The sequence below is a fragment of the Garra rufa genome, chromosome 23, assembly GCF_049309525.1.
Source record: "Garra rufa chromosome 23, GarRuf1.0, whole genome shotgun sequence".
NCBI lineage: Eukaryota > Metazoa > Chordata > Actinopteri > Cypriniformes > Cyprinidae > Garra > Garra rufa.
Window position 1 is genome coordinate 36,578,055 of NC_133383.1, and position 23,235 is coordinate 36,601,289.

General features: G+C 33.6%; 2 protein-coding genes across 3 annotated transcripts; one reads left to right on the forward strand and one right to left on the reverse strand.

The window, feature by feature from the left end:
- The first annotated feature begins 554 nt into the window (after positions 1–554).
- paqr3b (progestin and adipoQ receptor family member IIIb) lies at positions 555–5,530 on the forward strand. The gene is made up of 7 exons (XM_073830034.1): positions 555–675; positions 1,133–1,331; positions 1,407–1,569; positions 1,699–1,854; positions 3,720–3,917; positions 4,042–4,132; positions 4,675–5,530. Exons 2-7 carry the CDS (start codon positions 1,147–1,149, stop codon positions 4,815–4,817), a joined length of 936 nt encoding a protein of 311 aa, XP_073686135.1. The 5' UTR covers positions 555–675; positions 1,133–1,146; the 3' UTR covers positions 4,818–5,530.
- A 3,345-nt stretch (positions 5,531–8,875) lies between these two features.
- On the reverse strand, positions 8,876–18,312 carry anxa3b (annexin A3b). 2 transcript variants are annotated; one of them, XM_073829330.1, is made up of 14 exons: positions 18,292–18,312; positions 16,049–16,090; positions 15,870–15,917; positions 14,688–14,775; positions 14,446–14,540; positions 14,246–14,359; positions 14,078–14,168; positions 13,903–13,982; positions 13,735–13,791; positions 11,964–12,057; positions 11,721–11,816; positions 11,449–11,507; positions 11,176–11,298; positions 8,876–9,239 (listed from the first exon to the last, which is right to left on the reverse strand). In XM_073829330.1, the coding sequence occupies exons 2-14, from the start codon at positions 16,061–16,063 to the stop codon at positions 9,177–9,179; spliced, it is 1,023 nt and encodes a 340-aa protein (XP_073685431.1). In that variant the 5' UTR covers positions 16,064–16,090; positions 18,292–18,312; the 3' UTR covers positions 8,876–9,176. The 2 variants fall into 2 exon arrangements, with proteins under 2 accessions (XP_073685431.1, XP_073685430.1); XM_073829329.1 differs by lacking the exon at positions 18,292–18,312 and adding an exon at positions 16,536–16,628.
- Between the last annotated feature and the right edge of the window lie 4,923 nt (positions 18,313–23,235).

Genomic DNA, 23,235 nt, shown 5'->3' on the forward strand with positions numbered 1-23,235 from the left:
ACTTTTGGCCACGACTGTATATTGCATTATCAATTAAGATGAAAGTTTTTGGTTCAGTGTATATCTAATAATGAGTCCTTAGAAATCATATGATCAACTTTTTGCTGATCTGGATTCAAAATACAACAAATCTCATAAATCACACTTGAAATAATATGGTTAAAATTGTATTGATTTGGGCTGCCTCTGAAAATTTATATTTTACAAGATGTAAGCAAAATCGTAATAGGTCAATATAACCCTTCTTACTAAATTAAATATTACAAATATGGGGAGAGGACAAATATTTCAAAACCTTCTGAAAATAAAATACGCGAATTAACTGCACAATTACTAGAAATGCGTACTTTGGATATTATACAGTTTCTATTTATACAAAATTTGTGGAAAAATACATTTTTTCAAAACGTTTCCAACTGTGACTTTAAACCAATTTTGTTAAATAGCCTAAATATATTCTTTTCCAAAAATAAAAGCATCATTCATGAAGCGAGAGTGCCTTGCCGTCGCATTGTGTGTCTGTCGCAGGATTTTAATGTCACACTCGCTTCTTCTGCAGCCTTTAGCTGGACGGCTAACCGCCGGTTATCAACATGACGCTCATATTCTGTTAATAAGCAGAAATTAAGGAACAAATAGGGCTGAATGGGATAGACGGCAGGTCTTTACCTGGAGGTGAGATGTCTGCTGTACTTACACTGAGATCTAATGGATATAAAAGCCTAATCTAATCCTCATTAAATCGCAGTTGTTGTTAGCCGACAGCAGCTCACGGCTGCTACTTCAAATCAGCGGCACAAACAAACATTTACGTAACGTCATGTTCAAATCTGAAGAGCAATAAACGGGAATTTATTGATTGTTCGGTTGTGTTTATCATATACCAGCTTTTCAAGAAACTATAGAGACGTTTATTTTTGAGCATACCTTACTAGCCACAGATTTCAATACATGCAAAGTTATTTGAACTCGAAATGCAGCATAATTGATCCGAGTTTACATCTCAACAGTTATCTTGCGGATCTGTTCTTAGTGTTTTTATAGGAGCTCATTTTGGGCTTCAAAGATGCTGCTTGCATGAGGAATACATTGTTTGGCGTCTTTTTGTAATTTATCTGCACTCTTCCTCCAGCCACATGAACCAAGATGCCTCAGAACATCCTCAAGAGCACTCATTACATTGAGCTGGGCAGCTACCAGTACTGGCCTGTGCTTGTGCCGAGAGGAATCCGATTATACACCTTTGAACAGATCCCAGTGTTTCTGAAGGAGAATCCCTACATCACAGATGGATACAGAGCACATCTGCCATCCAAACTGTGCCTCAAAAGGTGTTTTTTTTGTTTCGCTTTTGATGGCGTAGATGTGTTGGTGTTTGTTTACTCATTATTTCTCATTTCCCACAGCATATTCATTCTGTCCAATGAGACTGTGAACATCTGGAGTCATCTGCTTGGGTTCCTGCTGTTCTTCTCGCTGGGAGTGAATGACATGGCCACAGTCTTGCCATCTGCAGGGGCGTCACGAGAGGACTATGTCATTTATTCAATCGGACTGTTTTGTTTTCAGGTAATGCGTAATATGTGGGGTATGAAATTTGACCTATAATTTCTATTTATGTGCTTTGACACATATTAGATAAGAAAAAATGGGTGTTGCATATTAATTCCTTGGTTTTATTTTTTATTCTATGGACAGGTTTGCATGCTGTGCTCTGTGGGCTACCACTTGTTCTGCTGTCATCGCTCGGAGAAGACGTGTCGCCGCTGGCTTGCACTGGACTATGCTGGAATATCCGTGGGGATTTTGGGATGTTACGTGCCTGGAGTCTTCTATGCCTTCTACTGCAACAGTGTATGATAAATGTGTTTTATAAGATCAGACTTCAAGTCTGAGGATGGATGGTTTCTTTTTACAGCTTTAATTCAATTTATTTGTATTTTTTTATTTTATTACACGTATTAATATTAAATTTACCTTTTAGATATTTTATTCTGATATTTTTATATCTATTTATTTATATTATATACATTGCAAAAAGGTCAAAAGTTGAAATTAAAAAAATTAAAAATTAATTTTTTTATGTTCTTGTAAAAAAGAACACATTCACCATTTATATAAATAATAATAATAATAATATTGTGACATATTATTACTATTAAAAATAGCCATTTTCTATTTTAATATATTTTAAAATATAATTTATTCCTATGATGCAATGCTGAATTTTCAGCATCATTACTCAGGTCTTCAGTGCTTTAGAAATTATTCCAATATGCTGATTTGCTGCTCAGGAGACACTCTTATTATTATTATTGCTGCTAAACATTTTTGTGAAAACTGATAGATCACAATTATGACACATTATCTGAAGAAATAAAGAAATTAAAACTTTAATTTTGACATAATGTCACAAAAGATTGTTGTATTTCAAGTTATAATTTTCTTTTCATCAAATAATACTGAAAGAAATATGTTTACTCTATAACTCTACATGAACACTTTATATCAATACTGATGATAATAAAAATGTTAAATTCCAATAATTGAACAGCAAATCAGCATATTAGATTGATTTCTGAAGGATCATGTAACACTGAAGACTGGAGTAATAATGCTGAAATTCAGCTTTGCATCACAGGAATAAATCACATTTTAATATATATTTAAATAAAATAGTTAAATTATAATATTCCGCAATATAACAGTTTTTACTGTATTTGTAATCAAATAAATGCAGCCTTGGTGAACTTAAGAGTCTTCAAAAACATTTACAAGCCACAATTCCAAACCTTTAGTGTATAGTATATATTATAAATTATTTATACATATTTATTTTTACGTATTCATAAATGTACTAAGAGCATAAAGAAATAATTCAAGAAAAAGTTTGCTGTAAGATCATGCGTTGCTTACATTAAAAGGGCTACAGTCAAAAGTTTACACCCCCCTTTTAGAATCTGCAAAATGTTAATTATTTAGGGATCATACAAAATGCATGTTATTGTTTATTTAGTACTGACCTGAATAAGATATTTTACATAAAAGATGTTTACATATAGTCCACAAGAGAACAATAGTATGCATAAGTGACCCGGGTTCAAAAGTTTACATACACTTGATTCTTAATACTGTGTTGTTACCTGAATGATCCACAGCTGGGTTTTTTTGTTTAGTGATAGTTGTTCATGAGTCCCTTGTTTGTCCTGAACAGTTAAACTGCCCGCTGTTCTTCAGAAAAATCTGTCCCACAAATTCTTTGGTTTTGGATCTTATAATCGTACAGTCATGGATGGAAAGGGTTCAAATACACAAAATGTTGGAAAACCAAAGAATTTGTGGGACCTAAAGGATTTTACTGAAGAACAGCAGGCAGTTTAACTGTTCAGGACAAACAAGGGACTCATGAACAACTATCACTAAACAAAAAAACACAGCTGTGGATCCTTCAGGTAACAACACAGTATTAAGAATCAAGTGTATGTAAACTTTTGAACAGCGTCATTTTTATAAATTCAACTATTCTCTTTATATGTAAACAGATTTTATGTGAAATATCTTATTCAGGTCAAGACTAAATATTAACATTTTGCAGATTCTGAAAGGGGGGTGTCAACCTTTGACCTCAACTGTATGTTTATGTCGTGTTTGATATGGTTATCTGATTTAAATATGAATATTGATTTGAGTATCAGTCAATTTTTTGATATCTGTTTCAGTTTTGGAGGCAGGTGTACCTGCTGACGGTGCTGGCTCTCATCCTGGCTGTGTTTGCGGCTCAGATTCATCCGCTCTACCTCACGCAGCACTGGAAGAAACTACGCTCTGTCATGTTCTGCTCAGTGGCCGGATACGGCATCGTCCCAGCCTGCCACTGGGTCTGGCTCAATGGAGGATTTGACTCTGAAATCGTAAAGGTGATATGTTTGCTTGTTGCATCATGTACTGGAGACAGTGAGAAGGGAAATAGCAAAATGTCACTTCAACCAGTGATATATCACTTCTACCATTATTAATACTCATCAATTTATCTTTTTGCAGGTGTTTTTTCCTCGAGTCATGATCATGTATTTGATTGCCGCCTCAGCGTTCCTTTTCTACGTCAGTAAAATCCCAGAACGATACTTTCCAGGTAATAAATTGCTTTGCTTTATTAAAGGAATAGTTCGCCCTAAAATGAAAATTTGCTGAAAATGTCAGTCCATCTAAGATGTACATGAACTTCTTTGTTAGATTTGGAGAAATTTAGCATTACATCACTTGCTCACCAATGGATTCTTTGCAGTGAATGGGTGCCGTCAGAATGAGTCTCCAAACAGCTGATAAAAACATCACAATAATCCACATCAGTTAACATTTTGGTAGCCAGAAGCAAATTATTTGAAGCTGTGGAGCTTTTCGCTTTACAAGATGTTAACTGATGGACTGAAGTGGTGTGTATTACTTGTGTATTATTGTGATGCTTTTAATCAGCTGTTTGGACACTCATTCTGATGGCACCCATTTACTCCAGAGGATCCATTGGTGAGCAAGTGATGTAATGTTACATTTCTCCAAATCCGTTCTAAATGAGAAACAAACTCTTCTACAGCTTGGATGGCCTGAGTGTGAGTACAACTATTTCTTTAATCAAAAACAGTATATTTACCCACCTTTTTATGTCTGTCCTCACAGGCCAGCTGAACTATCTTGGAGCCAGTCATCAGCTTTGGCACGTGCTGGTGGTGATCATGTTCTACTGGTGGCACCAAACCGCTGTCTACATCATGAAATACAGACACAGTGAGCCTTGCACAGACTACAGCAGTCATGGTTAAACACAGCTGGAAAATCACCTGAGCCATATATGTTCAAATTCATTTTTTGGCATTATTTTAAGTTGTGCGAGTAGAATCAAACAGCGAAACTTTACCTCTCATTTGCCTTTGAACACCTAACTGTAGGGTTACGTGCAATGAAAATCATGTTTCGTGCAATCAGTTGCATTCCTCTGCCTGAACAAATGTTTCATACATACTGTCTGCTGGATATCAAGTGTCTTTGTCTGTTACTTTACATATTTTGATTTCTATATTGAGCCTTTTTTCCATGGTATCATTGGGGTTGTGGAACTATACATGCTGTTAATATGTTGCCTAACAGTTCTGGAATATCTTTCATTTAAATGCTCTTAACTATCACTGTTCTGTGACTGATGCATTCTTCGGTAGAGTGTTATTACTGTAATTTTGTGACTTTTTAATACTTGTTTGGTAAAGGGAGTTATTTTGATGTATTAAACACATTTGAGTTCATATAAAGCAGCACTGGAAACTGGGCATTTAAATGACCAAGAAAGCATTACTTAAGTACTTTATGTAAACAATAGGTCAAAATCACTATACTTGCACTGAATTGATTATGAACATATATCGAGGCAGCTTGCCGCAAAGTCTTTTGTTCATCTCATCATTTTTAACTTCTGTTGCTGGTTCGATTTTCTCTATTTGATTATTTGGAATGATATAAACTGCTTGAATGCATATCTTAATGGTGGAACTGAATAAAAAATCTTGTTTGTACCTGTTGTGTGAATTTTAGTTGTCAAAAGTAAGTAAATTTGTAAGTAAAAGTCACTTTCAGCCGTTATTTCCGGTCAACTAATTTGATTGGCGGGTTTTCTGTTTTGCCTTCGATTGAAGCGTAAAAAAATATCTAGCTGTGATATCTCTTAAATGTCAGTTACATTATTTAATGAATAAATTACTCATTGTATAAAAACGTGACTTGGAACTGGCAGGAAATCCGCCAATTATTTTAAAGTGTTTCAAAGAATCTGTTCAAAACAATTAAGCCATTTATGTACACACGGGCCCACTCTGTTCACGTTTGCACTTTTTATTTAAATAAAATAATATTTATTATACTCACGACTTAAACATTCCAGTATGATTAATTAGTAACATTTATGAAATATAGCAAAAATAAAAACGTTTCATAGCATTAGTCAAATCTTCAGTTCACTACAAATGTTGAGCGATTCATTCGAACTCGTGAAAGAATCGGTTCAAAAGAGTCAAAATAATGAATCCGACATTCACATGTACAATGGAATATCAGTATTTTACAACTTTAGCTCATGAGTTATCACTGTATCACTGTATCCTTGCACTGAATTGCTTGAACATACAGTGGTGTGAAACAGTGTTGGCCTGTTCCAGATTTTTTATTTTTTTGCATGTTTGTTACACTTTAATGTTTCAGATCATCAAACAAATTTAAATATTAATCAAAGATAACACAAGTAGACATAACATGCAGTTTTTAAATGATGTTTTTTTTATGAAGGGAAAAAAAAAATCCAAACCCACATGGCCCTGTGTGACTCCAGCAAACAGAGAACAGCGAACAACAGTGAGAGACATTATCCACAAATGGCAAAAACATGGAACAGTGGTGAACCTTCCCAGAAGTGGCCGGCTGACCAAAATTACCCCAAGCGCACAGCAACGACTCATCCAAGAGGTCACAAAAGACCCCACAACAACATCTAAAGAACTGCAGGACTCTCTTGCCTCAGTTAAGGTCAGTGTTCATGACTCCACCATAAGAAAGAGACTGGGCAAAAATGGCCTGAATGGCAGAGTTCCAAGACGAAAACCGCTGCTGAGCAAAAAGAACATAAAGGCTCGTCTCAGTTTTGCCAGAAATCATCTTGATGATCCCCAAGACTTTTGGCAGAATACTCTGTGGACTGACGAGACAAAAGTCGAACATTTCAGAAGGTGTGTGTCCCATTACATCTGGTGTAAAAGTAACAGCATTTTAGAAAAAGATCATCATACCAACAGTCAAATATGGTGCTGGTAGTGTGATGGTCTGGGGCTGTTTTGCTGCTTCTGGACCTGTGCTAAATGGAACCATGAATTCTCCCAAGATGAGTGGGCCAAAATTCCTGCACAGCACTGTAACAGATTTATTGCAAGTTATCGCAAACGCTTGATTGCAGTTGTTGCTGCTAAGGGTGGCTCAACCAGTTATTAAGTTTAGGGGGCAAACACTTTTTCACATAGGGCCATGTGGGTTTGGAGTTTGTTTTCCCTTCATAATAAAAAAAACTTGCATGTTGTGTTTACTTGTGTTATCTTTGATTAATATTTAAATTTGTTTGATGGTCTGAAACATTAAAGTGTGACAAACATGCAAAAAAATCAGGAACGGGGCCAACACTTTTTCACACCACTGTATAGGCTATGGGGACAGTCGCTACAAAACATTTTGTGTGCCCGTTTGTCCATCTCATCGTTTTTTTTTTTTTTTTACTTTTTAAACTGTTTGTGGTTTGATTATTTGGAATGGTATAAACTGCTTAAATGAATAAATCTGAATGGTAACTGAATAAAAAACGTTGTTTGTACCTGTTGTGTGTAGTTTAGTCACCAAAAGTAAGTAAATTCGTCAAGGTAACTTTCAGCAGTTACTTCCGGTCAATTAATTTGTTTGGTGGGTTTTCTGCTTTGCTTTGCCCTCAATTAAAGCAATTTAGCTGGCGGGATTGAACGAAAAATCTAGCTGTGTTGTCTCTGAAATGTCAGTAAACTAATTAAATGTTTTAGTTATTTATGGGACTGACAGTAAATCCGCCTGAAATCCAAAAGTATGTTTACTTAAAAATTATTCAAAGAATCGGTTAAAAATGGGATAATTAATCATCAAAATAATTAATTCACTCAAGACTTAAACATATTTTCAGTACGATTAATTTGTAACATTTATGAAATAAAGTAAAAAGTATAAAAACGTTTCGTTTCGTAGCATAAGATCAAATCTTCAATTCACTCTAAATGTTGAGTTTTTGAATGATTCATTCGACTCGTGAAAGAATCGGTTCAACAGAGTCGAAAGAACGAATCAGACTTCCCTACGTAGAACTAAATATCATTGTTTTACAACTTTACTCAGTGAATTATTCCGTAAATATATCGTAATCCTTCAGGACAATGAATGTTATTCTGCATGCCATGTGAAAGTTGACCTTGGGCTGTGTTTAATCCCTCGATTGTAGCATCAAACGTCTTAAATTATGGCGTTTTGGCATAATAAAAGAGCTGAACAGTCTTAATCATATTGTGAAATCTGTTTTAATCCGAGTGTTTTGTTCTACTCTAGTGGCATTATGGATTTTCCAAGGCATTGTTCTTTTCCTGTCTGAAGACTAATTGAAAAGAGAGAAGTGATTTAAAGGTCAGGTTTTGTTATGAACAGTAATTAAAATAATCTGTGCTTTTTCACTTCTGCAGACTGTAGGCCTATGCTCATGATAATGTAGACATTACTGTCCAATGAACTGCACAATCAATGTACCATCAGTGTTCATTGCATAAACATTTCTTTACTCATAATATTGTGTTTTGCTTTATCGCCAAAAGTTACATCAGCACTGAAGCAAACTGTATCTCAGAAGAATGATTTTCCCTTCTGGGCCTCCAATCATTTCACAAGCTGTCATTCTGACCTCACATATGCTCCATGCAAATTAAAACCTGTTTTAAGTCTTATCAGTGGTCTCTTTATTGGTGAAAGGAGCTAAGAATCTTTTGTGGGTTTTTGCAGCATCTGCAAACATCACTTTCTCATGACAATCTGCATTGTTTTAAGAGATTATATATTAATAATCTCCAAATGAGGATAAAAGTCTAATTTCAGCAGCAGAATTAGAGCCAAATGTCATCCTAATTCTGGTTTTATGTACTTAGCAAGTGACAAGGCAAAATGAGCAGTCAATCCCAAGAGATTTTTTATGTTAACCACTTTGCTACGAAATACCATGTACTTCACTGCCACCTGCTGGATCAGGGACAAAACTACACATTTAAGACAATCTCAAAACTCAAAATGGCATAGAAAAACTTTATTCTTCAGCTATTCATTCACTATGTATACACAAAGTGTAATAAAATGTTGACAAATCAAAATGCAGCTTCTGATACCAAAATAATTTGGGATGTTAGTGATATTTTAAAGCCAAGAATAAAAGCTATCTATGGTTATAAACAATCAAGCTAGTTCAAGAATACATTTCATGAAGCTTATCTGATTTATTAGTAGTATTTTAATTGTAATAAAGTTATATTTAGACAACATTTCACATTAAAGCACTTCAGCGGTTATGCATTCTTCTTTGGCAGTGGTTACATTCATTTTCCATCTTCACCACAGATCTTCAGCAGGGTTTGACGAAAATCCCCTCCTGTTTCAGACTACAATAAAGACAAGAAAAGGACATCATTAATGTGACTACTGACATTAAACCTTATACTGCACTTGCTAAATATTTAAAACATTTATTTATTAAGGGTTCAAGAGCATATTATAATTGTTAGAATGGTCAAGGATCAGCAATCTTGTAAAACTGATGAGGCAGACCAAACCGTAAGTCGTGGAGACTTGAAACTTGGAGGAATTGTGGTACTCACACCGTCTACAACAACATCACCAAGGCTCACCCCAATCGGCCTGACGGTGGTGCTACAGCGATCAATTCGTCTAATCAAATTGAATAACTTTTTTCGATTCATTTTTTTCAAAAACCTACTTTTAGTGTTTCCCCCGATCTGACCCAAACTAGTGCAAGAAGATTCTCTGGAGAGTTAATATCGATAATTATCCAAAAAAAGTAGACCTTTCGATTCTCTGTTGCAAGGGGATGCCAAAACGTTGGAAAGGGGCAGGCACACATTTACTAAAATGGATAACTTTTGAACAGAATGAAAATATCTTTGGCAAACTCACACATATGGAAGAGCTGAATATGAAGTCACATGAAAAAAGTCACAGAGCTTGGCCACCTGGTGGCGCTATAAAGGGGAAAAACCCTGTTTGTCCTATTGACTGGAAAATCGGTATGCACAGTATTGGTCCAAAGTGCCACAAGAGACTAGGTGACCCTTAAAGGTCTAAGACATTTTTTTTTATTGGTTGCAGTTTAGAAGGGTGCAAACAATTTTATATTGCACGTTTTTTCATACTATATTTGTATCATGTGATAGAACTCCTCGTTCCGAACAACTTTGCCTCTAGAAACACTGCTATCAATCATGCTTCTGATAAGCTTTATCATTATTCTTCATTAACAGTGCACACAATTTATGTAAACAAGCTGTAAACACAATTAAAACTTAATTATGACAAATACAATTATCCTCATCATAACTGTTTCACTAACACGCCCCAACAGTTAAAGAAAATCCAGTCTCCCTCTGGTAATGACAACATTACACTGGTGTTCATGTGCACTCCCTTTGAAAATATGATGATAAACACATGACTTGAAGGCAACTATAGCCAACACACACAACACCCTTCCTACAGGGTGGGGCTAATCACCAGCCACACCCACTGGAAATGTCAATCATTTCCTCTGCAAATCCTTACCAAGTTACCACCTACCTCACACTTTAAACTGAACCATTCACATTTTACTCAAGGTGCACATCCGAAAGTGGAACAGGGTCTTGTTACACCCACTCCAGAAGGAAAATGCATTAAGAGCTGGGGGTGAAAACTCTTTGAATTTGAATATCAAGGTAAATTTAACTTATTTTGTCTTCTGGGAAACATGTAAGTATCTTCTGCAGCATCTGAAGGGCATTACTAAATAAAAAAACATGATATTTAGGCAAAATAAGAAAAATGTACAAATCTTCATTCTGTTCAAAAGTTTACACCCCTGGCTCTTAATGCATCAGTGAGTGTTTAAACCTTCTGTAATAGTTGCATATGAGTCGCTCAGTTGTCCTCAGTGTGAAAAAATGGATGTCAAAATCATACAGTCATTGTTGGAAAGGGTTCAAATACACAAAAATGTTGGAAAACCAAAGAATTTGTGGGATCTTAAGCTTAACTGTTCAGGACAAACAAGGGACTCATAAACAACTATTACTAAAAAAAAAAAAAATCACAGCTTTCAGGTAACAAAGTATTAAGAATCAAGTGTATGTAAACAGGATCATTTTTATAAATTCAACTATTATTTTGCCTTGTAAACCTTTTTATGTGAAATGTCTTATTCAGGTCAGTACTAAACAAAATAACATGCATTTTGTATGATCCCTCTTATTTTAGTAAAATAATTAACATTTTGCAGACCTCAACTGCATTTTTTCAGTGTGCAACTTCTTATTTAATGCTTTTTACCTCGATGTCAGAGTATAAAGAACTGCCAAAGAGCTTCTTATATTCTGCCTTGATGTCCTGCAGGTCGATCTCTGAACGGCTCACTATGATTCTAGTTAAGGCAGATTCAGTGGTACCAGCACCCTGAGGAAAAGTACAAATGTTTCTTATTCAAAAATAGTCTGCTCATAGAGTCATTACAGCATCATGTTTCCCAGATTTAGACATGTCATTGCACATAATTGTTGTAATATGACAAAATAGGGGAAGTGAACACAGAAAGACAGTTCTAACCTTCATGCTTTTATACAGACGCTCCGCAAAGTATGCTGGGACGCTCTTGACACATTTCACTAAAGCAGAGACATTTTCGATTAGATTTTTCTAATAGAAAATTAAGCATAAAACATAAAATAAAAACATACACTACCAGTCAAAAGTTTTTGAACAGTAAGATTTTTAATGTTTTTAAAGAAGTCTCTTCTTCATTTTTCAAATGTTTTTATTTTATTTTGTCAAATAAAAAACAACCCATTTAACAATACTTAAAAATCCTTTATAATCACCTATAGCCACCAGGATCTCCTCTAAGGTTCCTGACATCTCTCCTTCAATGCTTTCCTGAAGGGTCTTTCCGCTCAGGCTCTTATACTCAACCAGAGCTGAGAGATCAAGATTGAAACACATTTAATATACATTATATATAGTTCTTATGTATGATTCTGTCACATTTAGTGTACAGTTCTTTCAGAATGATTACAAAATACTATATAAAATAAAATATATGGAAATAAGCCAAAAGGTGGTACTTTGTCTGAGCTGAGGAACGCTCCTGTGGCAGAGGATGTCGATAAACTTGCTCTCATCTGTTCCCCACTTTTTCTCTCCTGCCTCGTACAAGATCTGCAAAGAGGGAAAAATAGATGTTTTGAAGAATATTGGTAACCAAACCATTTAGGTTTTTACTGATTAACTGTATGAACAAAAATACAATGGAAGTCAATGGGATCTTCTTTCATGTTCTGCATTAGAACACAAAGTTCTGTCATGAAACTCTAGATGGCACCGATAGGTTCTCACTCAATCTGATATTATCACATCATCATTCATGCCACAGCTGATTGGTTTCTTTTTGCATCAGCAGCCAATTAGCTTGCAGCTCAACATTCAAATACTTTGCTAGTGTTTGATGAAGCAGTTGTAGTGCACTTCAGAAACCCTCCACTTCCCCAGCTCCACCTGTATAGATCTGCTAAGGTACAAATTTTACTGACTCGATGCATTATTACGAAAGTGACATTCAGTATTCGCACATTTAAAAGTCTTGTGAATTTGAAGAGTTGGGAGAAACACAGATGTGTCAAAATATATGATCTGTGTGTCCGGTCTTTAAGCGACAGCAGCGTTAACCTGCTGCCGCAGACTGCGTCATAACCAAACAACAAAAGAAAAAGAGAAAATAACTTACTGCTCTTGATTAAAGCAGTTTGGTAACTTTAATAAGAACCATCTATATTTAATGTATACAGTGAAGATTATAGAGTGTTTTATTTTTACATTACTTCATTAAATGTTTGTAGTGGGCTATTTTTGTGGTACACTTTACTATATAGACCAATCTGAAAAACTTATAAATCTATTTCATTTGTATTTTGATTAATATATTTACCTATCATTTTGCTTGTAATTAATCATCAGATTGAGAATTGCTTGAGCTTGAGAATGTTTTACTTACTTACTGGGGTGTCCATTATTTTCTAATAATTCAATGGCCTGTTGTCAATAGAAAAATACTATTTAAACCTATAACATTTTACATTTACCTCTCACAGTTCTGATTTGTTTTATATGTCGTTTATATGTTGCATTTCGGACTTTATAACTCAATTTAACTCAACAATGGTGAGTTTGTCAGTTCTGAGGGGAAAAAAGCCAGAAGTGTGGGATATGATTTTGAGCTGAGTGGAAAATGTCTTCTCTTATCTATACATTTACTATATAACAACAAATAAAGTCAAGTCCTGTCCTATAATTTTTCACATTCTAAAAGCTGTTTCACTCTGAAATATGTCACAATACATAAATCAAGTCAGCTACAACTTCTGTTACATGACTTTAAATTTGCTGAGCAGGACACCAATTATGAGATGGTGTAAAAACAGAAATCCAAATGGCAATATGCAATAGAGGTTTGCTTTTGTTAGATTTAAATTGTCATTGCCTTATTCTAGTTGTAAAGGTTAAAACAAGGTTAAGAAACTGACAAAAAGTAGTGTTTAGTTGGACTCAGACTCGACCCATTTGTACTTGGACTCGATTGGTTAAAGACTTGGACTCGACTCGAACTCAACAAGATCTGCTATAAGGTGATTTCATGTGTGTTATACATGAAGGTAATGTTATATACTGTATGTTACATGTGCAGCACCAGTATTTTCACCTTTCATCAAAGTTGTTCCAAAACCAAAACAATACCCGTTATTGGCTTAGGACAACTTTGATGAACTTTTTTTAATCCACTTTAAATGCTGACTACTGTATATGCCTGATAAAACATCAGCAATATTGTTTTTACTTCACCTTGGCATCTTGTTTAGCTTTTGCCACGTCCACAGTAGTACTTTCATCTCTCTTGCCCTTTTAGTTAGGAAGACAAACAAATTGTAAGTCAGACAGCTGCATTGCTCATTTGAATGAATTTAAATATGATGCAGGACCAAAAAAAAACAAAAAACGATTTGACTGAACCTCAGCAAGGATCAACAAGGTCTTTTCAAAGTCCCCCGACACCTCAGATTTCAGGTCGTGAATTAGAGCTCTTCCGGTTTCTGAAAAACAGACAACACTTAAATGGTCTCCAAAAGTCAACAATATTGTAAAAAGATGGAAAAATACGAAATAAGTAACATTAAAAGATACAAACCAGCCAAATATGCATCACACATAGCCTTGATTTGATGGTTGGAGCGTGATGCAAAAAGTTCTATCAAAATGCTTTCGTTTGTGCCACCACCCTGTGATGAAACTCAATGTGTTAACAACTTCAATGACGTAATCTTGGTTTAATTAAAAAAGAAAAGGCATTGTGTACTTTTATAGCTCGTATGAACTCTTGGCAGTCAAACTTAGCAGGAGGAGTGACCAGGGCCACCAGAATATCCTCAAAATCTCCATGTGTATCACCCTCCAAGTCATCACAAAGAGTCTGCGGTGAAAATATGCATGTTGTTAAATATCAGACAAGATTCAACAGTTACTTCAACAAGTGTACAGGTTCCCATGGTGTTTTACCTTCCCAGTGGCGTCGTTATATGCTTTACAGATCAGCTGGCGCTGTGCATTGCTTCTTTGAGTCAGAATGTCAATAAGAGTCTTTTCAGTAGTGCCTGAGGAATTACAAATGCAAACACAAAGTTCCTCATTGTAGCATAAAGTCAACAGCCAGCAAGCAAAACGCAACAGGATTTCAACATATCAGCTGGATGTATGCAGTGGAGGTTCACTAAAAGTCCACACCCAGGTTAGTCACTTACCGATCCCTTCAATGGCTTTCCTTAAAGCAGCAGCATCCTCCCCTGGACTGAAGCCTGGCTTCTCCTTAATGGTGCCATGTGCTGTTGACTTAGTAAAACATGGATCATATTGATATATAACCCTGTTTAACCAACTATATGTGACCCTGGACCACAAAACCAGCCTTAAAGGAGTAGTTCACTTTCAGAACAAGAATTTACAGATAATGTACTCACCCCCTTGTCGCCCAAGATGTTCATGTCTTTCTTTCTTCAGTCGTAAAGAAATGTTTTTTTGAGGAAAACATTTCAGGATTTCTCTCCATATGATTGACTTCTATGGTGCCCAGAAGTTTGAACTTCCAAAATGCAGTTTAAATGCAGCTTCAACGGGCTCTAAATGATCCCAGCTGACGAAGAAGGGTCTTATCTAGCGAAACGATTGGTTATTTTCTAAAAAATAACCATAACTATATACTATATACTTTTTTAATCTCAAACGCTTGTCTTGCCGAGCTAGACAAGAGAAGGATTTGAGTTCAAAAAGTATATAAATTGTATTTTTTCAGAAAATAACCCATAACTTTGCTAGATAAGACACTTTTTTCCTCGGCTGTGATCATTTAGAGCCCTTTGAAGCTGCATTTAAACTGCATTTTGGAAGTTCAAACTCGGGGGCACCATAGAAGTCCATTATATGGAGAGAAATCCTGAAACGTTTTACTAAAAAACATAATTTCCTTATGACTGAAGAAAGAAAGACATGAACATCTTGGATGACAAGGTGGGGAGTACAATATCTGTAAAAAAAAATTCTGAAAGTGAACAAAGTGAAAGCGATTTTTCTTTTATGCCAAAATTCATTAGGATATTAAGCAAAGATAATGTTCCATGAAGATATTTTGTAAATTTCCTACCGTAAATATATCAAAACTTCATTTTTGATTAGTAATATGCATTGCTAAGAACTTCATTTGGACAACTTTAAAGGTGATTTTCTCAGTATTTTGATTTGTATGCACCCTCAGATTTTCAAATAGTTGTATCTCGGCCAAATATTGTCCTATCCTAACAAACCATACATCAATGGAAAGCTTATTTATTCAGTATTATTATGTATAAAATGGACTGGTTTTGTGGTCCATGGTCACATATATCAAGTATGAATATATAAAATAATCTGAAACACAATGATAATCTTACATTTACAGTCAGAGAAGAGGGGGACTCCAAGAGAAGATCCAAATCATCCTGAAAATGAAATAGAAAGCACTAAATCCTTTGAAAAAAATATTATCTTCATTAAATAACACTTTCAGAGCAAGAAATGTAAATGTAGTCTAGAGTCACTTTATACTGAAAAACAAAACAACTCTACTAACCCATACAGAAGACATTCCTGCTGTTGTGGGTGGGTTTCAGTTCTGTAACCAGATATTATTTTGTTATATTGTGCATAAATGGAAATTTACTACAAGTTACTTTTAGTCACTAACAAAAGTGAAATGTTTTCAAAAGCGTATAAAGCAGCATTAATTTTCCAAACACTGCGCATTTTTTACGCATTAATGAAATATGTGGTCAAAATGGAGGCTTGGATACCGATTACATAAGACACACCGCAAAAGTTTATTCTCTATAAAATTTTATATGCGATTCACTACAGCTTGACAAAGTCCGCTAACATCACTGTAAGCGCTCACTGAGAGCAAACACAACGTAGTGTAAATATCTGGCGTCTTTTACAGATGAATACTTGGCAACACATTTCGCAGCAAACAAAAACATCAAACTCGACTATGCTGGTAAGTGCGCGATTTGTTTTAACGCTGAATTCTCTAGACAGAGGAGCAAAAATGTCAACGTTACCTTTGCTAAAGCGTCTCAGTCCACTATAAGCCACGCCTTTCACGGGTCTCTGGGACTACACCCAAACACACCAGAGGATATGAGATCAAAATGAGATCATGAGCTCGTATATCACGCTAGTTTTACATACTGTACGTGGCCACAACACCTGAGAGCCAAAAATCACATAGCTTACATGATGAATGTGTTGATGAACGAGTTAACATGTGCAGTGGGGTCCAAATCTTTCAGACTGATACCAGAATGAGCAAGAAACCTCATATCCTGAAAGTGACCCTAACTAAAATTAAACAACATTTCATAATTTCCTGTGCAAATATGGACGTTGACCGATTGTATTATTAACTTGTGGTCTTCTGCCAAGACTAGCAGGTGTTAGCACAGTCATAAAACTATAAAATGAAACCTCAAATATAAATACAGTTGATGTAAAAATTAAGAGCCTGAGGGGTGAAAACTTTTTGAATTTGAAGATCAGGGTAAATTTAACTTATTTTATCTTCTGGGAAACATGTAAGTATATTCTGTATAGCTTCTGAAGGGCAGTACTAAATGAGAAAAAAATATGTATGTGACGCTGCACCACAAAACCAGTCATAAGGTTAAATTTTACAAAACTGAGATATATACATCATATGAAAGCTCCGTAAATAAGCTTTCTATTGATGCATGGTTTGTTAGGATAGGACAATATTTGGCTGAGATACATCTATTTGAAAATCTGGAATCTAAGGGTGCAAAAAATCAAAATATTGAGAAAATCACCTTTAAAGTTGTCCAAATTAAGTTCTTAGCAATGCATATTACTAATCAAAAATTACCTTTTGATAGGTTTACAGTAGGAATTTTACAAAAAATCTTCATGGAACATGAACTTTACTTAATTTCCTAATGATTTTTGACATAAAAGAAAAATTGATAATTTTGACCCATACAATGTATTTTTGGCTATTGCTACAAATATACCCCAGCGACTTAAGACCGGTTTTGTGGTCCAGGGTCACATATATATTTAGGCAAAAAAAGAAAAATGTAGGCTACACATCTTCAAACTGTTAAAAAGTAAAAAGACTCCCCCCGGGTCTTAATGCATTGTGTTTCCTTCTGAAGCATCAGTGAGTGTTTAAACCTTCTGTAATAGTTGCATATGAGTCCCTCAGTTGTCCTCAGTGTGAAAAGATGCATCTCAAAATCATACAGTCATTGTTGGAAAGGGTTCAAATACCAAAAATGCTGAAAAGACAAAGAATTTGTAGGATTTGAAGGATTTAACTATTATTTTCTCTTGTAGACTTTATGTAAACATCTTTTATGTGAAATGTCTTATTCAGGTCAGTACTAAATAAAAAATAACATGCTTTTGTATGATCCCTCTTATTTTGGTCAAATAATTAAAATTTTGCAGATTCTGCAAGGTGTATGTAAACCTTTGACTTCAACTTTGTTTATCTATGAGGTAACACTATTTAATGAACATTATGGAAAGTATATTTTCCTGAAAAGCAATAACAGTATGGCCAAACTCTGTAATCTACATAACCTACAGCTATGTTTTAGTCATATTCAACCAGAGAAAGAATACAAATGATGAATTTCACTTGTCCTTTCCTGTTCAGTTTAGTTGTGGGAGTCATTCTAAATATATTAAACCAGAAGAAAGAAGGAAAACGCAGTTTTAAATGAACATTCATTAGAAAAAAAGCCCAGTCAGTAGCCTTCTCTAATCTTTAACATTAAGCCCAACAACAATACTTACCAAAGACAGATCAAGCTTATTATAAAATGTCTCCAAAGTCATTGTTTTCCATGTGACTCTCTTCTTTTTTAATCCTACAGCATAAAGCGCAGAGCAGGTAGACACAGATGAGAAGATAGACTGAAACCACCGACCATATGACCGTCCCGTACAGAACAAACAACAACAGGTTACCAACTGGCTCCATCTGCAACCTTACTTCTGGACAAAAAGCAGACATTGAGAGTGAGGTATCTGATAGCGGGGTTACAAATATCACTTTGACGTCATGGAAAAATATGAGGGAGTAATAAAAATGAGTTTTAACAAACACAAACCGTTATGTTATTTATGTGAAGCATGTTTAAGGAATATAAACAGGAAAAAACACACTTGTAAAACTGTACAGCTGGAACATAATGGTGTCCAAACTATGTATTTCTGCATTCTTAGCTGCAAAAAGCTATTAAATATTTGCAGTTATTGATCGGGGAAATTATATAGCTCATTAAACACATGTTAATTACAGCAGGGCTTGTTGGAATACTGTATGGGGTAAGTTGTCACAATGGGAAGCCTCTGTTTATTGACAATCATTTGAGAAGAATAATTTTTTTGAAACTTTAAACACTTTCTTAAAGTTAAAAAAGTTAAAAATCCTGCACAACATATCAAACATTATTTATATTCAAATAATTTTTCGAAATTGCAAATAATTCTTGTTTTGCCAGGGTGATGCAAAATTTCTTTAAATTCAGTGTATTACTTGCTATTTTTTGTCATTAATTTATTATATTTACTAGCAATTTCTGAATTAAAATTGTTTCACATTAAATCATTTTTAGTGTAGGCTATTTAATGGCTTTTCAATAAAAATGATTAAATGAAATAAAACATTTAATGAAAAATAATAAAAAAAATATATAAAAAATGTAAACCATAAAGAAATTAGGAAAAACAGAAGTAATGAATTGAATAACATTCATTGAATAACAATTCATTCATTATTGTAATGAATGTATTATTTGAAAATGTAAATTTTTATTATTATTTTTTTGTTTGTTTAAAAAAATCACAAGGAATGTAATAATAAATAAGCAACATATAAAAATGCTATTGTAATAAATTTATTTTAATTTATGTTAATTAAGCACTGTATGAATATATTATTGTAATAAATTAATTATTTTTAAATTTTAAATTATGTAAATTCATTTAAATATTAATAATAATAATAATAATTATTATTTGTTATTATATATTAGTTATTATTATTGTTGCTTGCTTACAAAATCACAAGGAATTCAATATTTATTTTAAATTTTAATTTTTGTTCATTTAAAAATTAATAATAATAATAATAATTATTATTATTGTAGTTGTTGTTTCAAAAATGACAAGGAATAGATATGTATTAATAAATAAAATTACAAATATGTTTTCTACCTTAAATGCAATGTATTTTACTTTGTTAATGAACTGTTATTCTAATAAATGTTTTATTTTATATATAAACATAAATTTTTGTTAATTAATTTAATTAAAAAATGTATAATAATAATAATAATAATAATAACAAATGATTATTATTATTATTGTTTTTTTGTTGTTGCTTGTTTAAAAAATCACAAGGAATTAATATGTATTTAAAATTAAAATTTTTGTTAATTAATTAAAAATTAATACTAATTATTATTATTGTTGTTGTTGTTTGTTTAAAAAATCACAAGGAATTAATAAATAAGTATTAATAAATAAAGAACTTATAAACATGTTTTCTACCTTGAATGCAATGTATTTTACTTTGTTAATAAGCTGTTATTCTAATAAATGTATTATTTTTAAATTTTACGTTTTGTTAATTAATTTGTGTTTTTTTAATTAATAATAATAATAACAATAATAATAGTAATTATGTTTTCAATAATATGTATTTAAAATTAATTGTCAATATTATCATTGTTGTTTGTTAAAAAATCACATAGAATTAATAAATATGTATTAATAACTAAAGAACTTATAGATATGTTGTTTTTAAAATGTGTAATATTCATATTAATAATAATACTTATTATTGTTGTTGCTTGTTTAAAAAAAAATCACAATATGTGTATTAATAAATAAGAAAGTATATGTTGCCTACCTTGAATGCAATGTAGGTTGAATAAAAGCATCTGCCAAATACAAAAATATAAATATTTAAAACAACTTATATAAGACAATTTAACCTGACATATAACAAAAGTTTAATCGTGTTCAGTTGTTTCCAGATATTACAAATATATGAATATACTGTCATTTTAGTTTAGTCAAAATTTTACAACTTTAAGATGGATTAAATCAACTAGACATTTGAAACTAACGTACAAAAGCCGCTAGATTAAAAAAAAAGATATTTGGCAGGGGCATGTCTGTGACAACTAGCCCCGGTCTGTATTGTAGTGTGTTACACTGTCATCTGTCTCCCTCTGCTGGTCATTACTGTGCAAAATACAAAATTAGCTCTGTTTTTGAAAGCCCTGACCTCGTGGAAATTTCTGAGAAAGGAGAAACGGATAAAGTGTGAGAAGCAAAGAGCTTGATGAAAGTCTAGTTTCTTTGATTCAGCTCTCATTTGTCAAGAGCTGTTGAGGTTTACAGCCTGGCTAAATCACCTGTTCTCCACACCACTGCTGTAGATACATTAATATTTCAATTTCACGAGAGGCCAGCTGAGTGTATGTAAAACACCAGTCCTCTTTTATCTATAGTCCAATCTCCACTGCAGCACCCTTGACGAAATTGTGGGTTGAAGAAAGCAGCGGACGATCCAAGCCGGAATAACGGCCTTAAGTGCAGATTGATCCAGAATGCTGTGGGATACCAAGTCTTTCCCAGAGAGCCCACAAGAGCTCTGTGTGCTTGCAGAAAATGGTGTACTATACACATCTGCATACATCCAGAATCCAATGAAACTTAATAGCTAGAATTTTATTTGATTCTGGATAAAGTGAGCACAATGGAATATTTGGGATTTTATAATTATAAATTACATATAAAAGGACTTAACAGGGACTTTTCATGGCATTATGTGTTTGTAACATACAAAATGTGTAAAAATATATTTGTTTATTCATATTTGCTGTATTTACTGAAATGCTAAACCACTAAAGACAAAACATTTTACTCATAAATCATATTTAGCATTTTTTGTTTAACATTCTCTGATATAATAGTTTATTGATTCATTGGTTGATTGATTTTGTTCATAAATGTGACCCTGGACCAGGTCTTAAGTAGCATGGGAATGTTTGTAGAAATAGCTAAAAATACATTATATGGGTTAAAATGATCGATTTTTCTTTTATGCCAAAAATCATTAGGATGTTAAGTAAAAATCATGTTCCATGAAGATATTTTGTAAATGTCCTACTGTGAAAATATCACAACTTAATTTTCGATTAGTAAAATGAATTGGTAAGAACTTCATTTGGACAACTTTAAAGATGATTTTAGATGTTTTTTGCACCCTCAGATTCAAGATTTTCAAATAATTACATTTTTGTTATTTACTTTCAATTTTTACAATGTAATAATAACAATTATTTTTATTAGTGTTTGTTTTAAAAACATATCTCAATGGAAAGCTTATTTATTCATTTTTAAAATCATGTATAATTCTAAATTTCACAAAATGGACCCTTATGACTGGTTTTGTGGTCCAGGTTCACAAATGATTATTTACTCTGCTAAATAAATGCATACGAATTAGCAGTGCCTGCATTTAATGAGTGTATGCCTATGTATATTATGAGTGTACGTAATAATAAATTAACATTGTTTTGAATGTATTATAATAATTTTATGTTTTCATGTACCTTCTTTGTTTCTTATTTATATATTTCTGTTTAATGTTTAGTGTTTCAAAATGTAAATAAAATGTCTATAATACGCTGTTTACAGGCAGGTTAATTTGTGACACAACACTGCAACATTTTAAATTAACAATATTATGTTTTGTAATGCAGTAAAAATGTTCATTAACAATTTTGTATGCTCTGAGAGAAAAAAAACTACCTTGTTCTTCAACGTGGAAATAAGCCTGTGGGCGAGACTTCCGGTTCATTAGCCACTATAGGGAAATTACAAGAAGAATACCAGAATACAAGAAACAGTAAAACAGTTTGCACTACAAACCACCCTGTTTATAGATAATACATTAAAATAATATGGTAAGACACACCAATTTGCAATATCAAGCTGCAAAACCAGCTGTTATGAACAGCTAAAAATATCTGGACGCGGACCGGAAGCCACACCCATAACATTTAGAAATGGCCGCGCCCACTCTTATGTTAAAAAACATAAGGTACAACTATCGTGACAGCTAGCATCAAATGCATACTGTTAATCGTTTCATTAAAGCTTCTGACTGATATAAGCCAGCACCCAAAACATTATTTAATATTATGATATCTCCGAGGACAGAAAGTCATCTTCACATGAGAACTTAAAAATGCGGCAAATATGGTATAAAATTGCTTACATATCACCAAAAGTTAACAGATGACCAGCTAAGAGGTTGTAGTTCTGTCTGCTGCCACATGGTGGAGTCTTGTCTAAATCAGGAGAATGTGCATTGACTGAAATTGCAAATAAAAGCTCCTTCTTAACAAACACGTTAAATGAAGCCTTTGCTGCCTTTAAGACTAACCACAGCGAGACTAAAAAGACGAAAGATTGATATGTGTCTTTAAGGATCCAAGGACCACAGGAGAGAAAGACAAACAAACTCTTTCTGCTTCTTTTTTTATTCTGGCGTCCTGTTTGAGAGCAAAACAAGTATTTTTTTCTGTGGCAGTAGAAAGCATATGCGCCGCAGCTCTTAGCTCTTTTCTTCATTTCCAGCGACCGTAAGAAAAATTAAATGCTGAAAGACTCTATTAATTCTGGAAACGCTGCCAAAACCTAAATCCACATGGAATT

Coding starts and splice junctions, on each gene's coding strand:
- paqr3b (XM_073830034.1), top strand. CDS start 1,147: ATGCCTCAGAACATCCTCAAGAGCACTCATTACATTGAGCTGGGCAGC. Junction 1,570..1,698: donor TCGGACTGTTTTGTTTTCAG/GTAATGCGTAAT, acceptor TTCTATGGACAG/GTTTGCATGCTGTGCTCTGT. Junction 1,855..3,719: donor ATGCCTTCTACTGCAACAGT/GTATGATAAATG, acceptor TATCTGTTTCAG/TTTTGGAGGCAGGTGTACCT.
- anxa3b (XM_073829330.1), bottom strand. Junction 14,169..14,245: donor AGTTCATACGAGCTATAAAA/GTACACAATGCC, acceptor GTTTCATCACAG/GGTGGTGGCACAAACGAAAG. Junction 11,508..11,720: donor GGAGATCCTGGTGGCTATAG/GTGATTATAAAG, acceptor TCTCTGCTTTAG/TGAAATGTGTCAAGAGCGTC.